We start from the raw sequence: 21,670 nt of genomic DNA, 5'->3' as shown, positions 1-21,670 counted from the left end.
TCCGACTTTACCTGACAGTCGTGACACATCGCAGCCGTGGGTTCGCCACAGATGATCCAGATAGCCATCTCTCCCGACGTACCGATCCACTGTATGTAAAAAGTATCACTTCGTTCACAGCTAAGACACGCGCGTCCAATATGCACCCGCACTGTATCCTGGCGGATTTGGCCATTCATGAAAGCACAAACTGCACACCGAAACGGTCTCGCACAACGCAATTTACTCCATAGGTGGCAGGTCCGTGATAACAGCAATATTAGCCCGAATCAGATGCTGGCCAGCTTTCACAGTCGTGCAGAGGCAGGAATCGACCGGTGGTGGCCAGCAGACCACCGCAGCGCAGCGATGGCAGCTAATCGCCAAGTCAGGATGGGACGCGGACCCAGCAGCCGGCCGCATCGACAGCGTAACGTCTGGGCACGAGGCCGCCCGCGGCGCGGCGCACCGGCGCCATGACTGGGCGCACTTCCCCAGTCCCGGTGACACACCGAGCCCGGGCCGGCCCGCGCGCCCGGCGCCGGCAGCACCAGCAACGGCCTCGGTCAGCGCGCCACGCCGGCGGGCCGGCGGCGGCGGCCGCTCAGTGGAAGATGGGCCTCTTTGGCGGCCGGAACGGCACGCCCCGCGCACTGTGGACCATGACCGCATCCTGCCGCGTCGTCAGGTTCAGGCTCTCCGTGAAGTTGTGCAGCTTCTTCACGTGCAGGCGAAGGCGGAACTGGTTCTTGATAGGTCCTGTCGAAACGAGTTCAGTGCGTACATTTACTGGTAGCTATAGGTTGCAGGCTATTAGCAGTTTGGTCGTACATGCGCCTTCATTCGGCGTGAAAAGAACCTTGTGGTGGTCTTACAGCACTGAGGATCAATCCGCGTTCGGGTGGAAAGGTCCCCTCGACCCTCTCCCCCAAGACTGTTCTATAAATAAATTTGGAACGGTTTGAATCAGTCGCGCCCCGCTTGTCTAGCTGCAGGCAATCTTCACCGTAAGGTTTTGGTGTCCATGGTGTCGTTTGGTCTAAGTGAGCCATGACCCTATTCCCTTCCTTGGATACGCCACTGGTTGTAACCGCAAACACATCAAAAACCTATCCGTGACGGTCTCCAAAATAGCAACATTAGGCGTTGCTCACTGAATAGGTGACCCCGGCGCAACGCAGGTGAGGGCGCTATGACTTGCGGCCAAGCGGGCGGCGGCATACCTGCGGCTAAGTGGGACTTCCAGTCGGTAGTGATGGTGCCGTTCTTCTTGTGCCAACGGTTCACAGTCTTGGCCACCTCTGCATCCGAGCTATTGACGTGCGTGCCTGACGGATAAGGAACTGGTAACTCTGGGACATGGGCGAACACGTGGACATCAGGCGGGCTCGAAACAACTCCTTGAATGTGGTAAGGTTTGTCTGTATCTTTTCGGCATTGATAGATCGCGAAAACAAGAAATCGGCACATTGCAGACAGAAAAGCGTCTGAAATATAGCGACATAGTGTTTCAGAACGGACCTGCCAAAGAGCTGGAATTTATTCTAGCCAGGAGAGTTTCACTGCTCTTGAAGTCAACAAAACGGTGTCCGGTATTGTCCTTTTTCTGAAGGAATTCGGTGATGCCGCTCCCTGTAAATAATGGTGCTGGTAAAGAAACATGCCTCATGAATGCTATCAAGTTCAACATCATCACCTTAAGAGATGCATATCATGCATGCATGCATGGATGATGATGAATGCATCTATGATGCATACATCATATCTATCCTGAGTGCGCAGGAAAGTTGATTTAAAACACGAGGCATGAATAGATGAAATCACGAGTTCTATACATGTATTCATACATCAATGTTAACGCGCAAATGCTCCCGTCATCCTCATCTAAAGCACACCAAATATTTAAAAAGCCACCACTTTTGCGACGATTCCCTATCTCTGAGAAATAAAGATGTTGATGCAGTCGTATTCAGCTGTTTTCAGTCAGTGCTAACACCGCAAAGTAGATAAAGAAAAATAAACTTGCAATGGAAACTCATCAGAGGCATGGCATTGCACCATACCAGAAGCATACATATACGAACCATCACAGGTCGACCTCTACTGACCTTTCAGCTTTCTGCCGCAGAACTTGACCAGCTCGTGCGTGTGGTTAAGGCTGTTGTAAATCGCTCGTACGCCTGGCTTGTGGCATTTACCATCTGTTGTGATGTAGCCCGTTTTGTTACCGAACTGACCGTATTTGTTGGTGCAGAAACAGGCGCCGCTGAGAAGAGCAAACCGTTTGGTAAACCCAGGTATACTGTTTGCCCAGGTATAACCTTTTGCAATCGTAAAATGTTGCCAGTGGTACAGAAACCGCAACAGCGAAATTTGCTGTGTGGCATAAAAAATACGCTATTGAAGAGTTTTGCATTAACGCCCATTTAACTAGCTGATCGATCGCTTTGTTGTCGATTGATCGATCGATCAACTGACAATAATCAATCAGCCATCAATCGTCACTCGATTAATCGCTTTATTTGTATTCAACGGCAATTCGGGCACCGGACAAATTTTCACACCTGCCGAGGCACACATTTACGGTAAACATGTAATTCCAAAACTGAGCAACATACGGTGCCGTGGAATAAGAGTCACCTCCATGTTCAAACAGGACATCAGTATTGGTCAAGTTGCACATTCTGATCCTAGTTAACCTTGTTCCTGTCCGGAGGGGAGAGGAGACAGGTTGGGACCTATTCTGAAATCTTATTTACAGCCTTCTTGTGTCAATTTGGCTAGATTCTTGAAAATTTGTAGTTGTTGACGCCTTTTGGTTGCGCGTCCGATGGCATAATTTTGTTGTTACACAGATATCGTAGGTGGCTACAGTACTGTTTTTAAGGGCAGGTTTTGTCATCTTCGATTCTACATTTTGACGTGCTTCAAATGCGCCCATTTTGCAAGGAAGCTGCTGTGCTTCAGCATTAAAGACAATCCAGTTCGTAACAATGAAGATTCGAGTGCCACGGCGTGTCCAGGGAAACATTTTGCGGGGTCTAGCTCTCATGCTTAAAGCCTGAAGGACCCCAAGGAACGTAAACATATGCATGGTTATGGTGTGTGTCATCAGTTAGAACATGTGCGTAGGGATTCAGAATATTGTCTTAATGATACTTTGGTGCATATTGTGAACAGAAGGAAACAAACAGCATACCCCTCAATGATGGCAAAGAAGAACTTGTTTTCCTTCACGCAGCTGCACAGGCAACTGAATGCTGAATCTGGCTTGGTCAGGGGCCCCATCCATTGGTCTTGTTGGCAGACCCGGAGTAGCAGGCACCGCCGATGTGAATCTGAACTGGAAAGGAAACAACCATCCGTGAACACTTCAGTTGGAAACACAGCGGCAGCTCATCACCACACCAGCTTTGTTCGGCGTTAAGGCTATGTATCGCGTTACGCGGCGAATATAAACCGGCTGGCAAATTTGCTAACTTGCTTTATATGCTGCATTGCAGTTCGTGCAAACGCCAGCGATAAATGTTTGAGAGGTGCCTGAGTGATGCATAATACATCAGTGGCCGTTTCTGTTAACATACAGCCAAATGCGAATCCTTTGCTCTTGGCGCCGACCATGTTCTGTTTCATGTTGGTTCGCTTTGTCAGCGCAGCCATTCCTGAGGAGTCGGCGTGGGTCTGGTTCACTGCAAAAAAATTTATTGCGTGACGGTTGGCTTGAAAGCAGCAAGGTAGTAGCAATAGCACAACATTTTTGGGGCATGACTCATTAGACATAACAACGCATGCCCGTGAGACAAATCCGACAGTAATGCTATAAGGCACATACAGAATTGGCAGACGTTTGATGTACATGCATGCACGTTTTAAAGTGAATGATTGAGCCTAAAGCTTTAAAATGACAAAGGCCCAAATCTGCCCTCTCCTGACGCCTTTTGAGGTGGTGGTTCGTTTCCGCGACAAACGGCTAGACGTGACCAATGTGTCAACACACACGTTCTTCTGAACGCATCGGCTGTTATCCATGACTGGGCTTCTCGAAGGCATTCCGATGGCGTAACGGTTTTGCAGAGGCTCAGCCCACCAATATAGCGGTTTTCGCTGGGCCTCAGCCTACCAGCATAGAGGTTTTTGCAGAGCCTCAGCCTACCAGCATAGCAGTTTTTGCAGAGGCTCTGTCTACCAATATAGCGGTTTTTGCAGAGGCTCAGCCTACCAGCAAGCGGTTTTTGCGGAGGCTCAGCCCACCAATATAGCGGTTTTTGCAGAGGCTCAGCCTACCAATAAAGCGGTTTTTGCAGAGTCTCAGCCTACCAATATAGCGGTTTTTGCAGGGCCTCAGCCTACCAGCATAGCGGTTTTTGCAGGGGCTCAGCCTACCAATATAGCGCTTTTTTGCAGAGGCTAAGCCTATCAGCATAGCGGTTTTTGCAGAGGCTCAGCCTACCAGCATAGCGGTTTTTGCGGAGGCTCAGCCTACCAATATAGCTGTTTTTGCAGAGGCTCAGCCTACCGGCATAGCGGTTTTTGCAGAGGCTCAGCCTACCAATATAGCGGTTTTTGCAGAGGCTTAGCCTACCATAGGGAAGCGAAAAGAACATGAGTGTCCCTAACGGAAGAGGGGAGACGATCGCCTCGGTATTAAGAAGAGAGAGATGGCCCCAGCGGTGTGATAGCTATCAGGGTTTGGTGCCAGATTAGCGCCACTCACCAGCGACATCTTTCTGAACGATGTCAGAGAAAGCGGTCGTCCCTCGGACTAGATGCTCATTCTTGTTGTGGATGAACTGCTCGGTGTTGTGAGCTCTCCGGATTCCTTTCACTGGAAGTAACATTCAACATGACATTCGGTTAGGTGTATCTCTGTAGCACAGTTGCGGACCTGCCATAGATTCGATCGCAGTATGTGTTGCTTGTGCCACTTGTAGATGAAAACGACATAAGTGGGCGGACGTTGTACATAGTACGGACCTGGCTAAAACCCGGATGAATTATCAGGGCTTCCAGAAAACGTATATCACGCTATTTCTTTTAGTCTGTAAAGAGAATGAGATTGATGACTTCGAAGTACACGAACGAAAACGCGCTGGTCGTTGGAAGGCGTGCACAATCTTTTTACCAAGAACATTGGTTACGTTGGCTGGAACCAACATGCCAAGTTCGCTCGATAAGTGGGCGCCAATAAAATGGAATCCTGTATTCTGGGGGCCTTGATAGAGACAGCAAAAAACCTGAATATTTCAGCAGGACCCCCATAGCGCTGCAATGTCTCGTTTGGTTTTGATAGCCATTATGAGAATCCAAGGAACCACTGATAATCTTGAAAAGTTGTTTTCGCATACATTTGGCGTGCAAGAGCTAAGTTTCATAACGCAGTAGCACCCCGTTATCAAAATTGTTTGAGAGAGCGCCGTACGTTACCTACAACTTTTGCTAACGCGAATTCCCCATAGCTCGAACAGCCATCATGACAAGCCATACGAGGTCAAAATACATTTTGATGATGCTGACGGAGAGGCAGGTCTTATTGCTTAACAAATGCCGGGGACGAGGCAGAGGCGGCGCCAGTGCCTTTTACGTTGACATTAGGGGAGACGAAAGCGACTCCACTCACACATGCGCCCGGCTACTAATAGAAAGACTGCTCTGAAGCATCACTCGTCACCGCCAGCGTCCTCGCTCTGGCGGGAACGCTGGTAACACCGGTGACACTGGTAACACCGGTAACACTGGTAACACTGGCAACACTGGTAACAGTTCATTCAACCAGCAGGTGAGCAGCGACATGCGGTCTACTTACGAAGTGGATGTGATAAGCAGCGACAAATGGAAACTTAAAGCTCGGCGACTCAATGCAATTGCAGATATTGGATCACGGCGGCTAAGTGGGGTCAGCTTATTTAACATTAGTTATCGGAGCGACGCCCACCCCTGTGTGGCGCTAGGCGAGTTGGGCAATAGTTGACGTGACACTTGTCCGCTGTCAGGACCCACAATCAATTTAGGAAGGTCACATCCCTGATAAATAGCCGCGTCAAATCACCGAAGACATTAGTGGCGCGATTTTGCTCGAATGAACCGCTTCAAGTCTTACCGAAATGCCTCCGGTAGCCTTTCTTCGCGACCTTGTCCACCGTTTCTGACTCCATGTCCACTCGTTTATCCGTTTGTGAGGCCACGATGATGGCGTTCGCTTGAGCTGCGGAGGGGTGTGCAGTGAGGGTTATGCCGCGGCATTCCAACACGGCCGCGAAGCGCTTCTACGTGGCCGAGAACGATGTAACCCGGACCAACGCTACTGGGGCCTCAGTTGGGGCAGATGGGTCATAGTTTAATTGTCTGGGCCGTCCGTAGCTGATCTCATCAGTTTGGTTTCTTGTGCTTGTGTGTTGAAAACATAATGAAGTGAGAGCACGCTGCAAAGGGAAAATTCTATATTCGAATATAATGAAGCAAGGGCCATATCTGATGAAATAAGATCACTAATAACCACATATGCGTATATATATATATATATATATATATATATATATATATATATATATATATATAAGTTTAAGCCGAAAAGACCGCTGTAGACAAAACAATTTCTCTGTTTAGTAAATATGCTCCACAACACATCATTGTTTCATTACGTCATTGTAACTCGTGCAACACGGATTGGGTGCCAATTGGCGACCATCATTTCTGGGAGTCGCGCTCACGAACGCTAGGCATGAACGATTCAGCAATTGTTTTTTATTGGCCTTGACCGCCACGTGGCTAATGGAATGACAAGATTTAAGACAGGAGTCAAGATGGAGGTTGTTATTGCTCTTTATTCAATTGTCATGGCTGCTATGTTACATATGCACCTAAAGCACCTCATTGGTGCACAATCCTGCCTCCTTGACTCATCTATGTCATTCAGCAAATAAGGCTATCCAGTTTCCCATGATCTTCGTCGATTTGAACATTGCCTTTCCTGGAAAGGCAAAATCCACCAGCGGGTAGGCAATTTGGGTCATTGAGGAGGATTCTGCCAGCAAAGAGTAAATAACAAAATACGACCTGGACATGGACCGGTGATAATTTTGAAAGTAAATCGATGGCTCACAGTGCGACAGATTTTTCATGAGCTTTCATTTCGCTGGCTGCTTTTCAAGAGATAAGAACTGTCGCAGCATTTTAGGCAGAAACAAATGCCGGAGCTCAAAACTGCCCCCCTAAAAAGTGACAAAAGCTATAAAACTGGAGATTCTCCTTCAAAAACCAAGCCACAGAATGAAAGCCCTTCTGTCATATATTCCTTATCTGGGTCCTGTTCCCGTCCGCCGCCGACGGCCGCTGCCATAGCCCGGATGTCTTCCGCGTGACTGACTGCGAATTGATCGCATGGCTGTTTTTTTGCATATTTCTGGAGCAGCGTCACTACTAATTGGTGTGTAAAACATATGTTGGACGACGCCTGGAACAGTATCCCGATTATCTTCCCTCACACCACAACACCGCAGAAAAAACTCCGGGAAGCTACCTGCCTCAGGTATGTCTTAGTCCAACGGGCAACCAGTTGCCTATCATTCAACGTAGTCGACTTGATCTGCTTTTTTGTGTAGGCAGGGGCGTAGCCAGAGCCTTGCCAAGGAGGAGCAACGGGTTGACGAAAGCCCCTCTTATGGTGACTCTTCCTCCCAAGAAAAAAATCACCGGATACAGGTTACATGTAGACAAGGGACAGATTTTCTTAGGTTATTGTTATTTCTTCTTTGTATCCGGAACAGAAACCAGAAGCTACCTTGATATAAATTTTATTTGTGTTTTGAGGTTAAATGAATGAAATCATGGAATAAATCACCAGCGCCTCAATTCATAACGGTTTAGTTAACTCTTTCTAAGCCGATGAAATTGGGAAGCTGTGACAATTTTTTCTGAGTTTTACAGACATTAAAGGCATCACAAAGGTAGACTGTAGATCGATATGTTTGACCGAAATTTGACGATGAAAATTTGATTGTAGATCGACTGGTCAACAATGCGCATTAAGATGGTCAAGCCTTGTTTGTCTGGGAATGCTCAACAGTCAGTCAGAATCGATTAGTGGTACAATTTATGTCACGTGGTTTTTTTAACACGCGCTCTCGCAAATCTCAGCAACAAAAACGTCCGCACCAGGCGTTGCAGTCTCCATAGTCCTCGGAATGTTAGCTCAGTGGCCGACTCGTAACTGTGGCCCATCGCTGGACGAAAATGACGACGCTCCTGAAAACGTTTACCTTCCACAATCAAATCGATTAGTGATACAAGTTATGTGACGAGGTTCTGAGTACGCGTACCCGCAAATCTTAGCAACAAAAGCCTCGACTCCAGGCGTTGCAGTCTCCCTAGGCCGCGCAGCGTGGACAGAGCAGCTAATACTGAGCTGTGACTAACGGGTGAAAAAAAATGATGATGCTTATGAAAGAACTATACTTCAACGGCTCAGGACATCAAATTTTACATTTAGAGGGCACTCTGGGCGCACATTTCACGAGTGCGATTTTTAGACTGATGATAAGAACGGATTGGCCCTTAAAGCACCGCTAAGTGGTGCTGGAATCTGGTGGTGGACTGGAAGAGTAAGTGTACTATCTCATTTTTCGTGTTCCTTTAACTACTCAGCTCTCCAGAAAACAGATTAACGCGGCGCCCGCCGTCTGGTGGCCTTCCGGTGGCCGATGTCGTTCGGTTTTACGCGGGCTGTAACCCAGGCAATCGCTGTCCTTAGTCTCGAGGTTGCGGACGGGCATTTTCAAACCTTTTGGTGTAATTCGTTTTGCCAGTCCATTCTGAAAAATGAACGTACTCAGGCAAACATGTGATGGTATTGTTGGTTTTTTATACTCATTTCGACCCTCTCTATTCAACGACCCCCATTCTATTTAACCTTGGACCCCTCGTTTCCCTCCGGACGAGAAGCCCTTGAGTAGAACACCAGCAACACATGACCATTTCCAGTCGAGGTCTGAAGGGTCATTCCGTCCCATCGCGAAGTGTCTTTTGGCTGCCATTCTGGCGACACAGGGTGGGATCTCCTGGTCGATCCGGAAGCCCTTAGAAGGATACACCAGATCACATTGTTCAGAGGGAGCAATATGATCTGATGCCCTGACACGGGAGGGCCTTCTGACGCACACAGCTGGCCCCAGATCGGCACAGGAATCCTCATTGACACAACAGCATGCTTGATCACCGCAGGTGGTAAAATAATTGTCACATAGGCTACAGTTCCCTGTTTCATGTGTTCTTCAGATATAATGAGGACTCTTTGATCGTAGATTGTAGATGGAATGGGGCCCCAAATTTGTATTAGCACGGCTAATCCATGTTCGTCTTGAAATTTTCAAGATTTGGTCAGAATTTATTAATGGTAAAAACTATATAATATGGTTTTGAAAATGCGCGCTCGCAAATCATAGCAACGACAGCCTCGACTCCCGGCGTTGCAGTCTCCATGGGACGCGCGGCGTCGGTTCTGCGGCTGTGACGTAAGCCATGGCCAATAAGCAAACGAAAAAGGTGACACATCTTGAGGAAGATGGCTGGTGAACTAGGTAAATCGGCATGTATGTTGAACGTAGTGCAAACGTAAGCTAAACACAACCTTAGTCTGAAAGTGTGGGGGATGGGGAGCGCAGTTGACACTGCTGCCCCCCACCTTGAAATGTGTGTGTGGGGGGGGGGGGGGGGCATGCGTTGGAGCATTGGAAATTAGCAGCATGGAGTATTCTTGCGACTAGTGATAAGCCCAATTACTTGGTGTTTCATGCTGTAAAGTATGTGAAGTGACTTTTGGCTAAAATGTGTGCCAATCACTGATCTGAGGGACATTGGAAAAGCACTCCGTCACCACTGATCTACGTCAGCACTGACTTGGCATAGTTTGTTGTATGCTTCTGTCACCCGCTAAAAACTATCCTGAATAAAGCTACTCCGGTTGGCAGCATCTTAGGCTCAACTTGCTCATACAGTGAAACGTCAACGTTTTGACATGTGCTCTTACACATTTCACGCTGCAAGCACAGGCTAATACTGAGCTCTGAGTTTCGTCTGACTTGGATGGTCTATTGTTATATGGTCTGATCTGTTGAAATTTGTTTTCATCTTCGCAAGTTTGTCAACAGCTGATTAGCAAAAGTGTCAGTGTTTGTCGCCGATCGTACCCGGTAAATCAAAAGCTTTTTTTCACCCCTGGCGACGGTATGCTACGTTTCAGTTCCGTCCCGCTCCCGCCGTGTCGCGATGGTACGCAATTAAAACTGGTCGCTGAGGGTCGGCCATAACTATTAGGATATTTGCCAGCGTGTGTTGTAAAATCAGCTGGGAGTATTGAGCAGGGCAGAAGTGACTAAACCTCTTCCCATGTTAAAACGAAGCTCAATTTATCTATGAATCTGCCCACTGCCCTTTGGTAACGCTACAGATCCAGGACTCATGCTTACGTGGGGCGGGCGGTTGGAATGTGAATTGTGATGAGTGTGATGTAGATTTTTTCCGGGCTGTACCACGATAATATGAGAATCCCGGAAGTGCATGTACCAACAAGGGCGTAAGGCGTAGCTTCAACAGACAGGAGCTGGTACGTCTGAGAGGCGGATATGTAAGAGCCTGGCTTTATGCAAACGTGGAGAAGCAAAACACAAATCTAGGGTTGGTTACAACAGCTTGGGGAGGCCAATTTAGGTGTCGTAGGCACAATTACAGTTTTTCTGTAGGCAAGATGACAAATGGCAGGCTGGCGGTGGAATCATTAATGCTTATTAACTGATGAATTTGTAGGGTCCAGGTCAGACCGGTCATCATTTACTTACAAGTGTCACGAATGGGAAGGGGGTAGGGCAGTTGGTGGTCACTCAATGACTGTAGTCAAGCCACCTAAAAAATATATAATGCTCCGCCATGCTCATCGGTGCATATCGGCTTGTCCTATGCTGTTGTTTCTTAGTGTTTTATGGCATGTCGTCTGATGCGGTCATTTAACATCCATAAAGTGGGCAGGTCTTTTAACATAGCTGGTTTTGAACGAAACACAAGACGTCAATTCCTAGGCCTTCATCACGCAAGCCCAAGTGGAAAAGCGCCATCCATGAGCTTTCATACCGCTGATGAAGTGCCTTTCTGTGTTGTTGACTTTCTCTCTTTGTCTCTCGTTGATGACTTTGCTGTCCAAAGTGGCATTTGTTCCGATTATCTCTTCGTTCTTCGTTGCTCCTGAAACATCATTGATATTTTGAAAAATGGCTTACATCGTTTTTCTTACGCACTCCCGGGAAGTACTGACATCCGCGATGCATGCTTTTTACGCGTGCACGGTTGTAATTTCGAGCCCCTATCTTATAAGTAGCTTATTATAATTCGCTGTGAGCTGTATTTACTGGGTGGTTCTGAGGCGAAACAATGACTACTGCAGGCCAAAGCAAACTGTATCGGAATGAAATGTCAAATGTGATCGCTATGTAGATAAATGACGAATCTTGTTGGGAGATCATTCATCTGCCTGTCATCATACGGCAGGGGCCGACACCCCTCCCCACCCTTTGACATCCGCGCCTCAGATCTCCTCCCCAAACATACCACCCCCCCCCCCCCCCCCAATGCTCCTGTTGCTAAGTTGGACACTTGCAGCCAGGGCTCTGGCCTGACCCACCATTTCGGGTGCTGTTGACCCTCCGCGATTCGATCAGCTGGGCGTTGCTCCTGTCGTCGTAGCCGTTTTCCCTGAACACAGTAACGTTGTGACCATCGGGACCTCTGGTGCGCTTAACGCGCTCGTCGGACACGGTGACCCGGCTGCCTCTCCGCAGCAGTCGGCGTCGTAGGACCTCCTCGCTCGTGCCGTTCACTGCAGGAACCAGAGACAAGTCAGCCGACCCGTAGACCGGCGCCCGTAGGAGGACTGGTGAGTGCGCCGACAGCGCTGCAGCGGTCGATGGCCCAGCTACACTGATCGAAATTGTACTGACCACGCTTCGGTTTAAGCGCCCGATAACTACCAGCGTGTTTCAAGGGTGACCTGTTTTGCTTAGTTAAGAGGAAGAGGCACACCGAGACTACCACTCCCGCTACCGCTACGTCGCGTCCAAGGCAATGCACCAGCGAATGGAGAGGCAGGAGCGAGCACTGACAGCCGGGCGAGCGGCGGGGTTTCCACTGCCGCTGGAAGAAGTGGAACGGCAGCGAAAAACTCCAGTTATCAACCAGATCCACTGGTCAGCACTGAGAGAGCATGGTCACCGGAAAGGGACACTGCTCACCGCCGTGAGACGGGATGCAGAGTCGGCGGAGTTTGTTTAATGGCTGACGTTATTTTGGCAGGCATTGCCACTGACATGTCGACTACTAATAACAACGAATTGAGTGCATCGACAATGTTATTCAAAGCAGTAAGATGCCGACGGCCTTGAGTTCCCTTATTGCTATTCTGAGCCCCTTCCCACCAGCAGTGCACCAATAACGGAAGGACCCGCCGCCAACGTCGACGTCTTCGAAAGCAATCGCTCTGGCCCATTGGCTTTTATCACTTGATTCTTAATCTCACTTTGTGCACATGACCTTCATTTATCATGCTTTTTCAGGTCTGAACCGTCGTGCGTTTGACTTTTTTTTGCAATGCACTTGAGCAAAACAAGGAATACTGGACCGAGGCACTGCAGCAATTGACTGCTGGTATAATAGGTACTTGAACGCAGCACTATCAAATATCAATATCATTATTAGCTTGTACCATTGTTATCATAAACACAACTGTTTCCAATGGGAAGTAGTCCTTAACATGACAAAATTCTGGAACCAACCAAATGTTTGCAAGACTTAATTTTTACATCAGGATGGGGCAACACGTACACACACACGGTAGCCGAGGTCCGGAGAGAAACAAGGATTTGCGGGTAGGTTAGGCCAGCTTTAAAGATTCATCCCCCGACCGACTTTAGACAGTACCACCCCTGCGTTGCAGTCTTCATGCTTACGTCTGATCCAGGTAGGCTGCACGCTGACTGATATGTTGTGCTTAACCATAGTGTCATTGGCCATGATGGCCCATTCGAATTCCTGGGCAGCATATCCTGAAAGCATTCAAACCGTTAACGCTCCACATCAACCGATTGACTTGCTGATCACCACCAACCCAGGATATTCCCTGGACGTCCGGGAAGCCCCACAAAAAATGGAGGTGAGCTCAAAGAGGCTGCCTATGAGGAGTTGCCTCCTTTTTTTGCCATTTATGCCATCACACCGTCACGTGATGATGGGCTGAAGTCAAAAATAGCCACAGCCCTTCAATGAAGGCCAAAATATTTTCACAAAACATTTCTCGGGATTTCTAGTGGCGTCGGCTATAGTGCTGACCAGGGCTAGCCATGCAACAAGCACACACACGGATGCGAGGTCGACGAAGCTAGTTCCAACGTGGTTCGTGAACTTTTATAAGCTTCCAACTGGATGCAGTCTCGAACGCATCCGTCGCGATCGCGGGTCGCCGGTGGCGCCTCGGACCTGCCGATGCGGTGGAGCTCTCGACGAGGAAGAAGCCACGTGCGTGTGGCGACGCCAGCGTCCAGTCCATCGAATCCACGTAGACAGACGACGAAGCCAGGCCGCACTCGCAGCCGTCCCTGAACAAACGGTACCGCATCAATGGGAGTTGGATCGGTGTTGAGCTGCATCACGGCCTGCGCGCCAGATGGCATCCGCACTGGGCAGATGCGAGCTGCTGCGGTCGGCTCCAGAAAACAAGTAGACAAACAGAAAGCCAGATGACAAAAGTTAACATGACAAGTCAAATGGCAAAAACTTAGCCAAGGAAAAAGTACAATGAAAAAGGTAAAAAAAGTCAAAAGGACGAACGTTCAAACCACATAAAGCATCACAAATGAACGTCAAATGGACAAAGCGAGATCGCAAAAACCAGAAGTGACAAAAGTCGGGGGGCCAGAGCGATTGCTTTCGAAGACGTCAACGTTGGTGGCGCGTCTATCCATTACTGGCATACCTATGTGAGGGGCATTGTTGGGTGCATAGCATGCATGTAGGCTTATGAGTTGTAGCCGGTGTGTTGCTTTTTTTGCACCACGCAGTTGGTCGTGCGTCTTTCTCTGTCCAGATCGTTGAAATCTGACGTAAATCTTTAAACACCCCAATACGGGCAGTGTCATGATTCGAGCACAATGGCTCGTGTTGGCCCCCACACATCGCTCTACACTGTTGTCAGTAGTGATGACTGGATCGGGACAAATGCTGAGCTGCTGCTGTTGCAGGAATGCTGCAGAAAAAACACGCCTCAACATAGCAACGGGCCGCTCACGTTGATTAACTTGTGTCTCGAGTAAGGCCGGCCCGGACGGCACCTTTCCTCGTAACTTATTGCGCGCGTTGTGATCATTCACCACAACTCCCCTTTGTCATTGAGCATTTTGAAAGCACTCGCGCTTCTTTGGCACTTGTCTGGTACGGTCAAACGACTCTTCGGTAAGTGTGGAAAGAAAAAGCCGGAGAATGGACACAAAAGGTATGGTCCCTATAGACTGATATTGATCAGCTGTCAGACGCAAGACGTCTAACAATCCAGGGACGATCAACAAAGAATGCGGGGACGTCTGTTCTGGCAAGTCAAAACCTGCCACAAGCTGTGCATGGGCGCAAAACTGCTGTGCAAGTTTCAACGTGCATACTTACGGCGAATTTGTCAGTACTCTCCCGCCATGCGTTGAAGAAGCACACTCGATTTTAAGCACCCACTGGCAAAGAGAGGCGCACGCCTTATCAATGCCATGCCACTCACACGCCTAGCATGATGGCCCGGACCCCTTTTCTGTCGTTGCACGCGATGATACACTGGTCCAGCACTGTCGCGCCCGGCTGCGCCTCCCACGCCGCTCCGTGGGGCTTGTGGGAGACCCAGTGCGCCTTCAGGCCAGCTGTGAGCGGATCAGGTCAGGCTCAGGGCCAGGGCAGGTCAGGTCAAGCGTAAGGCGGGGTGCCGAGTGCTCCGTCCGCGACCTTGACAATAATAAACATTAACAACTGAATGCCACCGCAAACCTCCGTCCAATCCCAACAAACAGGGACAATGTATCAGACTCGCTTACCATTTCGGAGACTTTTGCTGCGCACGCTCCAAAAGCCTTCTACTGACTGACTGGAGTGACAAGCTCAGACATCCACGGGCTAACTGAAGTGACAAGCTCGAGCACTCGCTGGCTAATTGTTAATTGAGGCACCTCTACCCAAACGGGCATTGGTTATCGGGGTTTTCAGTTGTCCGTGCCGGAACAGCGACCGACCGGAAGCCGCCGGGAGTCCGAAGAGCGTCCAGTCCGCCGCCGGAGTGCGGGAAACGTCCAGTCCGCCGACGGAGTCCGAACAACGTCCAGCGCGTCGCAGGAGTCCGAGCAGCGCCTAACGCGCCTCAGGAGTCCGGGCTGCGTCCAGCGCGCCGCCGGAGTCCGGACAGCGCCCAGTCCGCCGCCGGAGTCCGGACAGGGTCCAGCGCGCCGCAGGAGTCCGGACAGCGTCCAGCGCGCAGCCGGGGCGCTGTTCAGGGGAGCGGAGCACGCGGCGCGTTCAGCTCACCTCTAGCGGAGATTTTGGCGTAGTTCTGCCGCCATACGGGCACGGAGAGCACTGAGTAGGCGTCGTCGCTGACCAGCTGCGCCTGGCAGCGAGCCATCGGCAGGCGGCGCAGGCCCCCACCACGATCGCCGCAGCGACAGCCGCTCCTGCGGCGGCGACGCACCGACTGAGGCGTAACCAAGCGGCGCGGAGACGCGGGGCGCAGGGGCACGCGGAGAGAGACGTCAACTGAGCCGAGTCAAAATCCATCGCTGGGGCGTATACAGTTTTTGGATGATTGGACTTACCTTCCAAATGCTACGAAAGCATTTTTGGCCTTGTGGCAGGCTTCGATGCATTCGGAAAAGCGACGGTGAGGGTGCCGTTTCCACTGGCTGGGCTCAGTGGTGCACTGCCACCCTTCGGGAACTGAAACAGCAGTACAGTGCGTTGTCTCTCTTGATGGCTCCTCATCAAAAGACGGAACCGACACGGTAGAGACGGGAACAGACCAAGGATTTCTCCGAGTGAGACGAAGGGGGGAGGGGGGCGGAATGTCACGAGACATTGTAGTACCCAGTGGGACTCGGCGTTTACACTCATGAAGCCTCCGGATGCCCGTCTCGGACTCGAATTTTGAACATAAAGGCTCTGGGTCCGAAGCGAAGGCGTTGATGCTACCCACCAGGGGCGCAGCCAGAGCCCCGGCAAGGGGGGGGCGCAGGGTTGGCAAAGGTCCCCTTGATAGTAAAAGGGTCCCAAAAATCGCCGGAGATGGCTCATTTGTTATTGAAAACATGGTTTTTCCTAGGTATTGTATATATATATATATATATATATATATATATATTCATCAAACATAGTATTTTTTTAATGGAGCATTGGCCAGACGCTACCGCGAGATCAATTCTGCCTTACCTTAATGGTGATAAACTGACAAAGTCATGCGTTAAATGACTGCTTGAAATAGATCGGCGGTGCTCTTCATTTTACCATGGTGCAGTAAAATTCTCTAAAAACAATAGAACTCAGAAACTTTGCCATAATTTTTATATATGCTATACAGAAATAATAAGGATTTCGCGAATGCAGATTAGAGATCAAAGTGAGTCCACAATTTTTGTTGACATGGCTTGGCCATGTTTGTCTGGATATGTTCAACATTCAGTCAAAATGGAATAGTGGTACAAATTATGTAACGTAGTTTTGAGCACACGCGCTCGGATATCCCAGCTACTTGTTTCTGAAACTTGACTGCTTCCGTAATGTGACTTTTGCATGTGGACTACGTATGTCCTAAATATGCAATAAACGGAAAACACTCGATGTCAGGCGTCGCAGCCTCCGTAGGCCACCCAACGTCGGCCTCGCGGCTAACATTAGGCCGTGGCCAATACGTGGGCGAAAATGGTGACGCATCTGAAAAGAAGCACCTGTGAGCGCTTTAGGACACCAAATCGTGCATTAAGAGATATTTCGGGCGTATATTTCATCGGCGCGGTTTTTATATTGGTGACAATGACGTATTGGTCTTTACAGCACCGCGAAGTGGCGCTGGGTTCTGGTGGTGGAACTGGAACAGTAGAGGTAAAATCTTTATTTTCCGTGTTGCTGTAACTGTTAATCTGTCCAGAGGCCAGCTGCAAAGTTGTAAAATAAAAAAAAAACGCCAAGAGTTATCTGTGATCTGTACGACTTGATTTTGAAAGACATTCAGAAACATTGTTTTGCGATGGCCATCGATGGGCGCTCGGCGCCCGTTCCCTGACGTTACCTGCAGTGGCCAACGGCGTTGGGCTGTACGAAAGCTGCAACCCAAGCCATCGCTACCTTTACTCCCTGTGATTACGGGCGTGCCATTTAGGGTAAATGACTCACTTAGCTACTGGGGCTATACATGTCGTCGCCAGCCTCTCACCCTGGCAGGAAGGGCGGGTACCGTGGGGAATCGAACACCGTACCTGTAATTCCCCAGCCGAGCAGTGGTTAACGCAGGCGCGTTCACCACGTTACTATCGGCACCCGGCGCGCAGGCTCAAACCTTTTGATGGTATTTATTTTACGAGTCGATTCAGCAAAATAATGAACGTTCTCAATGCAAAATGGGATGGCCTTGTGCGTTTTCAGCTCATTTCGATCCACTCCATTCAACACTTATGAGACCCCTTATTTCTTTCCGGTAAAGGGGATCGCATGAGTACAACACTACGGGGAGCATTGCTATTCTCGGTCAGGGCTGAACGGCCATCTTGTCCCACCGCGGTGTGTTTTCTGGCCGTCATTCTGACAACACGGGGCGCCATTCCCTGGCCTATCGGAGGCTCTTAGAAGGATATGTTATATCACATTGGTCTGCTCCGTGGCGCGGGAGGCCTTCCGATCCGCGCAGTTGACTCCGGATCAACGCATGAACCGTCATTAATGCAACACCGTCCCTGCTCGCCGCAGGTGGTCAAATCATTGGCACATAGACTCCATTTGGGCCTAACGGGCCGAAGCTGAAATATGGTTGGAGGGCTCACCGTTCGATACAGGGGCCCTGACTAGCACGGGGCTCTTCTATTACCTCAATGTGAACGCTCATCATATGTTCACATGTTTTTTATTGTTAGAGGGCCCCGACCAACGCAAGGGGCTTTCTGCCATTCGGGCTCCCGCCCTCGTTCCTGTTGAGCAAATCTTCAGCTGACCGATTCGAGGCCCCTTGTTCACACAGAATGCTCTGTTAGGCGCTGTGGGCCCATGAATGATACAGGAACCCGACCAATGTAAATCGTGGGCCCGGCATTGTTCCTGCTTGGGAAATGGGCCCCCAGAGCTCAGACCAGCACGGAGCCGACTGTTCGTTGTTCGTGATCTCTGGCCGAAATAGGGGAACGCTCTGTCTCAGGGATCCTTGTCGGTGCAAGAGATCATCTTACCGACATTTGAGACCATCGCCTTACCGTAATCATGGCTTGCTGTAGGTAGGTCACTAACACACAACCACGCACATGGCCTGACATGTCTGTAAGTTTTTTAACTGTCATTTACCAGTGCATAAGACCGACGCCTACACGGCGATTTAGCCGGCAGCAGACAGGGCGGCGCCATGGGTGCCTGGTCCGTATCGGGCGGGGCAGGAATGCGTGTGCCTGCCGACCTCTCATTCGACAGTGCGGTACCACGTGCGGCTATCGAGCGTATACCATGCGGTTCAGTCACGCGTGCGCCTGACAGCTGTGCGCTGCACGGAGCAGACCCGAGAGCACATACGGACCGTTGACGGAGCCCTCCTTGTCGAGCAGCAGGTAGCCCCTGTCCGGGGTGCCCGTCCGAGACGCCTGCTTCGCCATCCACTCCTGCACGTGAATCTCGGTGTGGTTGCGGCGCAGACTGCCGCACGAGCAGCCGTCTCTGGGGACAAGAGATATAGCGACTGGGAACGGAGTTTCTCATGCACATAGCACAGGCAGCCACTTGGGGTAGAGAGGCTGAACGAGACGCTGACAAATCTCCGACGCTAGCATGCGCACATGGCCCGCTGTCTGTCTGTGGGAGCAGCAGACATATGTGGCGCGACGGGTGTGACGCTAGCAAGCTTCCACACTCACGGGCAGACACGGTCAGCCAGCGGTCGGAGGTCTTCAAACGCGTGAGCAATAGGACACACGAATAGCAGCATTTAATCGAGCCACATACACTCCGAAACTGTGTAGCTTCGTCGGAGGAGTCGTGAAATCTGACCACGTAGGTGTCTCATCCCGAAGAGTACAGTACGATCTTTGGAAGCGTTGTGATGTTGGAATACGTCTGCAGCGGGTGAGAACCACACTCATAATATGGCTGGCCCTTCTCCGATCGCGTTCCTTGCCATCACATCATCATGTGGGAGGTATCGCACACCGCGCGACCCAACGGGTCTGAATTCACGGGTCTGACCTCACGGGTCTAACCTCACGGGTCTAACCCCACGGGTCTGACCTTCGGGTCTGACTTGACAGGTCTGACCTCACCAAATCTGACCTCAATCATCTGACCTCCGGGTCCGACCTCAAGGGTCTGACCTCATGGGTCTGACCTCATAGGTCTGACCTCACGGGGATAAACCCAGCCGCGGACGGCAAGCACACCCCGCACGCCCCGCACCGCCTGCCTGACGTCCGGGCCCACCAAATTCGCAGCCAGCTCTGGAGGCCAGACGGGCGCTGCACTCACTGGCCCATCGCGACAAAACGCTTGTTGCAACCGAGGACGCACTGCTCCAGCTCAGAGACGTCCAGCAGCGAGGTCCAGAAGACGACCGGCGCCTTCTCGGCCACCCACCAGAAGACGTAGTCTGTCAAACGGACGCGTCCCGAGTCAGCCGCCGCTCCAGGGAGGGCTTATATCTGCAGATCTGGACCGCCTGCACTTAGGCCCGCGTGATTCGAGGCCACATGCAAATTTTTGGAAGCCTTTCATCGAAGGGGAAACCGTTACTAAGGCAAAACTATGAACTGGACGAGCAAGCATTGTCTGGAAAAAATGTCTCAAAACATTGTTTCCAACATGTCGAAAATGTTGGAAATTAGGATGGGTAAGAGGCTTTATCATCAGAAGACAGTCAAAACAAACCGGCGTGTCGATGACACGGGCCGGTCGTGTCAGAGGTCAACTATAGGTCACCAGGTCAGACGACAGTGACGGCCGTTACATCATCGTGGAGTGCGCGACCCGTCACAGCGACGAGCACGCCAGCTGCAGGGATCCGATTCAGAGAGTGGCGTGACACAAAATGTCAAGTTGTCACACATAATGTGCAGACCAGCAAGAAGTGCGGGACAAAGCGCGAGTACTAGATGAAATGTCTATCGCTTAGTCAAAAATGCAAGCGGCGTTCCCTAGTAGCCTCCCAGCCCCCACCCCGCCGTCCGTCCCCCGTGTCGAGGCATACGTCCGAGAAGACGTACATCGGCCAGTGCGCCCTGGGGCCTGCCCAGTTTCCCTCGTGCATTCTCACATGTCAGGAGGGCGTGTGACCAACATAGCGGCCCAACGTATTTGGCATGACAGGCAAGATCCCCTACCGGGAGGAAAATGGGCAGGGCATGCTCAGTTCAGAGCCATACCCGCTTCCGAATGGACGAGGGCACACCCGCCACCTTGCACTCACTGTTGACGTATTCCTCGACGTACTGGATCTGTCTTTGGATGACGTTGATGCTGATGATGGAGTATGACCGTGTTGTGGTGATGTTCATTTGACACTGAGTCCGGGAGAATCGTTCCAGGTGATCAGTGTTATTCCCGCAGTAGAAATTGTCCCTGCAGCAGATCATTTCGTAAGCTGTAAGGTGTCTTCAGAACGCAGGTGGAGCTGTAGGTGAAGGCTCGCATAAATGTGCAGAGGCTCGAGCACCCCAGCCCACCTTTCCCCAATGGCTGAGCTTCAACATGACACCGATGGACGGTGTGGATAGGAAGCGATCTGACATCCAAATGTGTCCAATTTTGACTTCAAATCGCAATATGCTCTCAATTATTTGGTAAAAGTTTTAACCACAGGTGGAATAAGGTCGTGAAATGATGAGAAGCAAGATCGGCAAGGTAGAGGTTAGACAGGTGATAGCGTTGGGAAGAAAGATAACAGTGAAAAAATATGAAACAGGCGAGATAGCAAAAATATGTGGGAGCAATGAAGTACGTGTAGGTTAAAAAGACGACAGAGGTGGGAGTGAAAAACGCAGAGCAGGTGACAGAGGTAAGAGTGAGGGAATGGACGGGCGAGAGGGATGAGAGGGAATAGGAAGGGGAAACGCGAGGGTAGGAGAAAGTTAAGAGAACGAGAACAGATGATAAACAGGGAAAAAGGCCGAGAGAGAGAGAGAGAGAGAGAGAGAGAGAGAGAGAGAGAGAGAGAGAGAGAGAGAGAGAGAGAGAGAGAGAGAGAGAGAGAGAGAGAGAGAGAGAGAGAGAGAGAGAGAGAGAGAGAGAGAGAGAGAGAGAGAGAGAGAGAGAGAGAGAGAGAGAGAGAGATGTACATACATATACATACATATATACATATACATACATACATACATATATATATATATATATATATATATATATATATATATATATATATATATATATATATATATACAACATAAGCGCAATGAAA

General features: G+C 50.1%; 1 protein-coding gene across 1 annotated transcript in view; it reads right to left on the bottom strand.

Annotated features, from left to right (window-relative positions):
• Positions 1-583: 583 nt before the first annotated feature.
• The window catches only part of LOC119103147 (uncharacterized), a 43,828-nt gene continuing 22,741 nt past the window's right edge, over positions 584-21,670 (bottom strand). The window contains exons 13-28 of the mRNA XM_037226599.1: positions 20,681-20,832; positions 19,744-19,864; positions 18,806-18,942; positions 15,855-15,975; positions 15,568-15,713; positions 14,777-14,912; positions 13,492-13,610; positions 12,966-13,061; positions 11,645-11,839; positions 11,098-11,208; positions 6,077-6,181; positions 4,694-4,804; positions 3,564-3,668; positions 3,263-3,322; positions 1,203-1,307; positions 584-738 (exon numbers count right to left, since the gene is read on the bottom strand). Coding sequence (XP_037082494.1) covers positions 584-738; positions 1,203-1,307; positions 3,263-3,322; positions 3,564-3,668; positions 4,694-4,804; positions 6,077-6,181; positions 11,098-11,208; positions 11,645-11,839; positions 12,966-13,061; positions 13,492-13,610; positions 14,777-14,912; positions 15,568-15,713; positions 15,855-15,975; positions 18,806-18,942; positions 19,744-19,864; positions 20,681-20,832 — 1,975 coding nt within the window. The remainder of the gene's footprint in view (positions 739-1,202; positions 1,308-3,262; positions 3,323-3,563; positions 3,669-4,693; positions 4,805-6,076; positions 6,182-11,097; positions 11,209-11,644; positions 11,840-12,965; positions 13,062-13,491; positions 13,611-14,776; positions 14,913-15,567; positions 15,714-15,854; positions 15,976-18,805; positions 18,943-19,743; positions 19,865-20,680; positions 20,833-21,670) is intronic.

Source organism: Pollicipes pollicipes, unplaced genomic scaffold (genome assembly GCF_011947565.3).
Source record: "Pollicipes pollicipes isolate AB1234 unplaced genomic scaffold, Ppol_2.1 Scaffold_5724;HRSCAF=6776_pilon_pilon_pilon, whole genome shotgun sequence".
Taxonomy (NCBI): domain Eukaryota; kingdom Metazoa; phylum Arthropoda; class Thecostraca; order Pollicipedomorpha; family Pollicipedidae; genus Pollicipes; species Pollicipes pollicipes.
The sequence above is the reverse complement of the archived record's forward strand: the minus strand, read 5'-3'. Positions and strand labels throughout refer to the sequence as shown.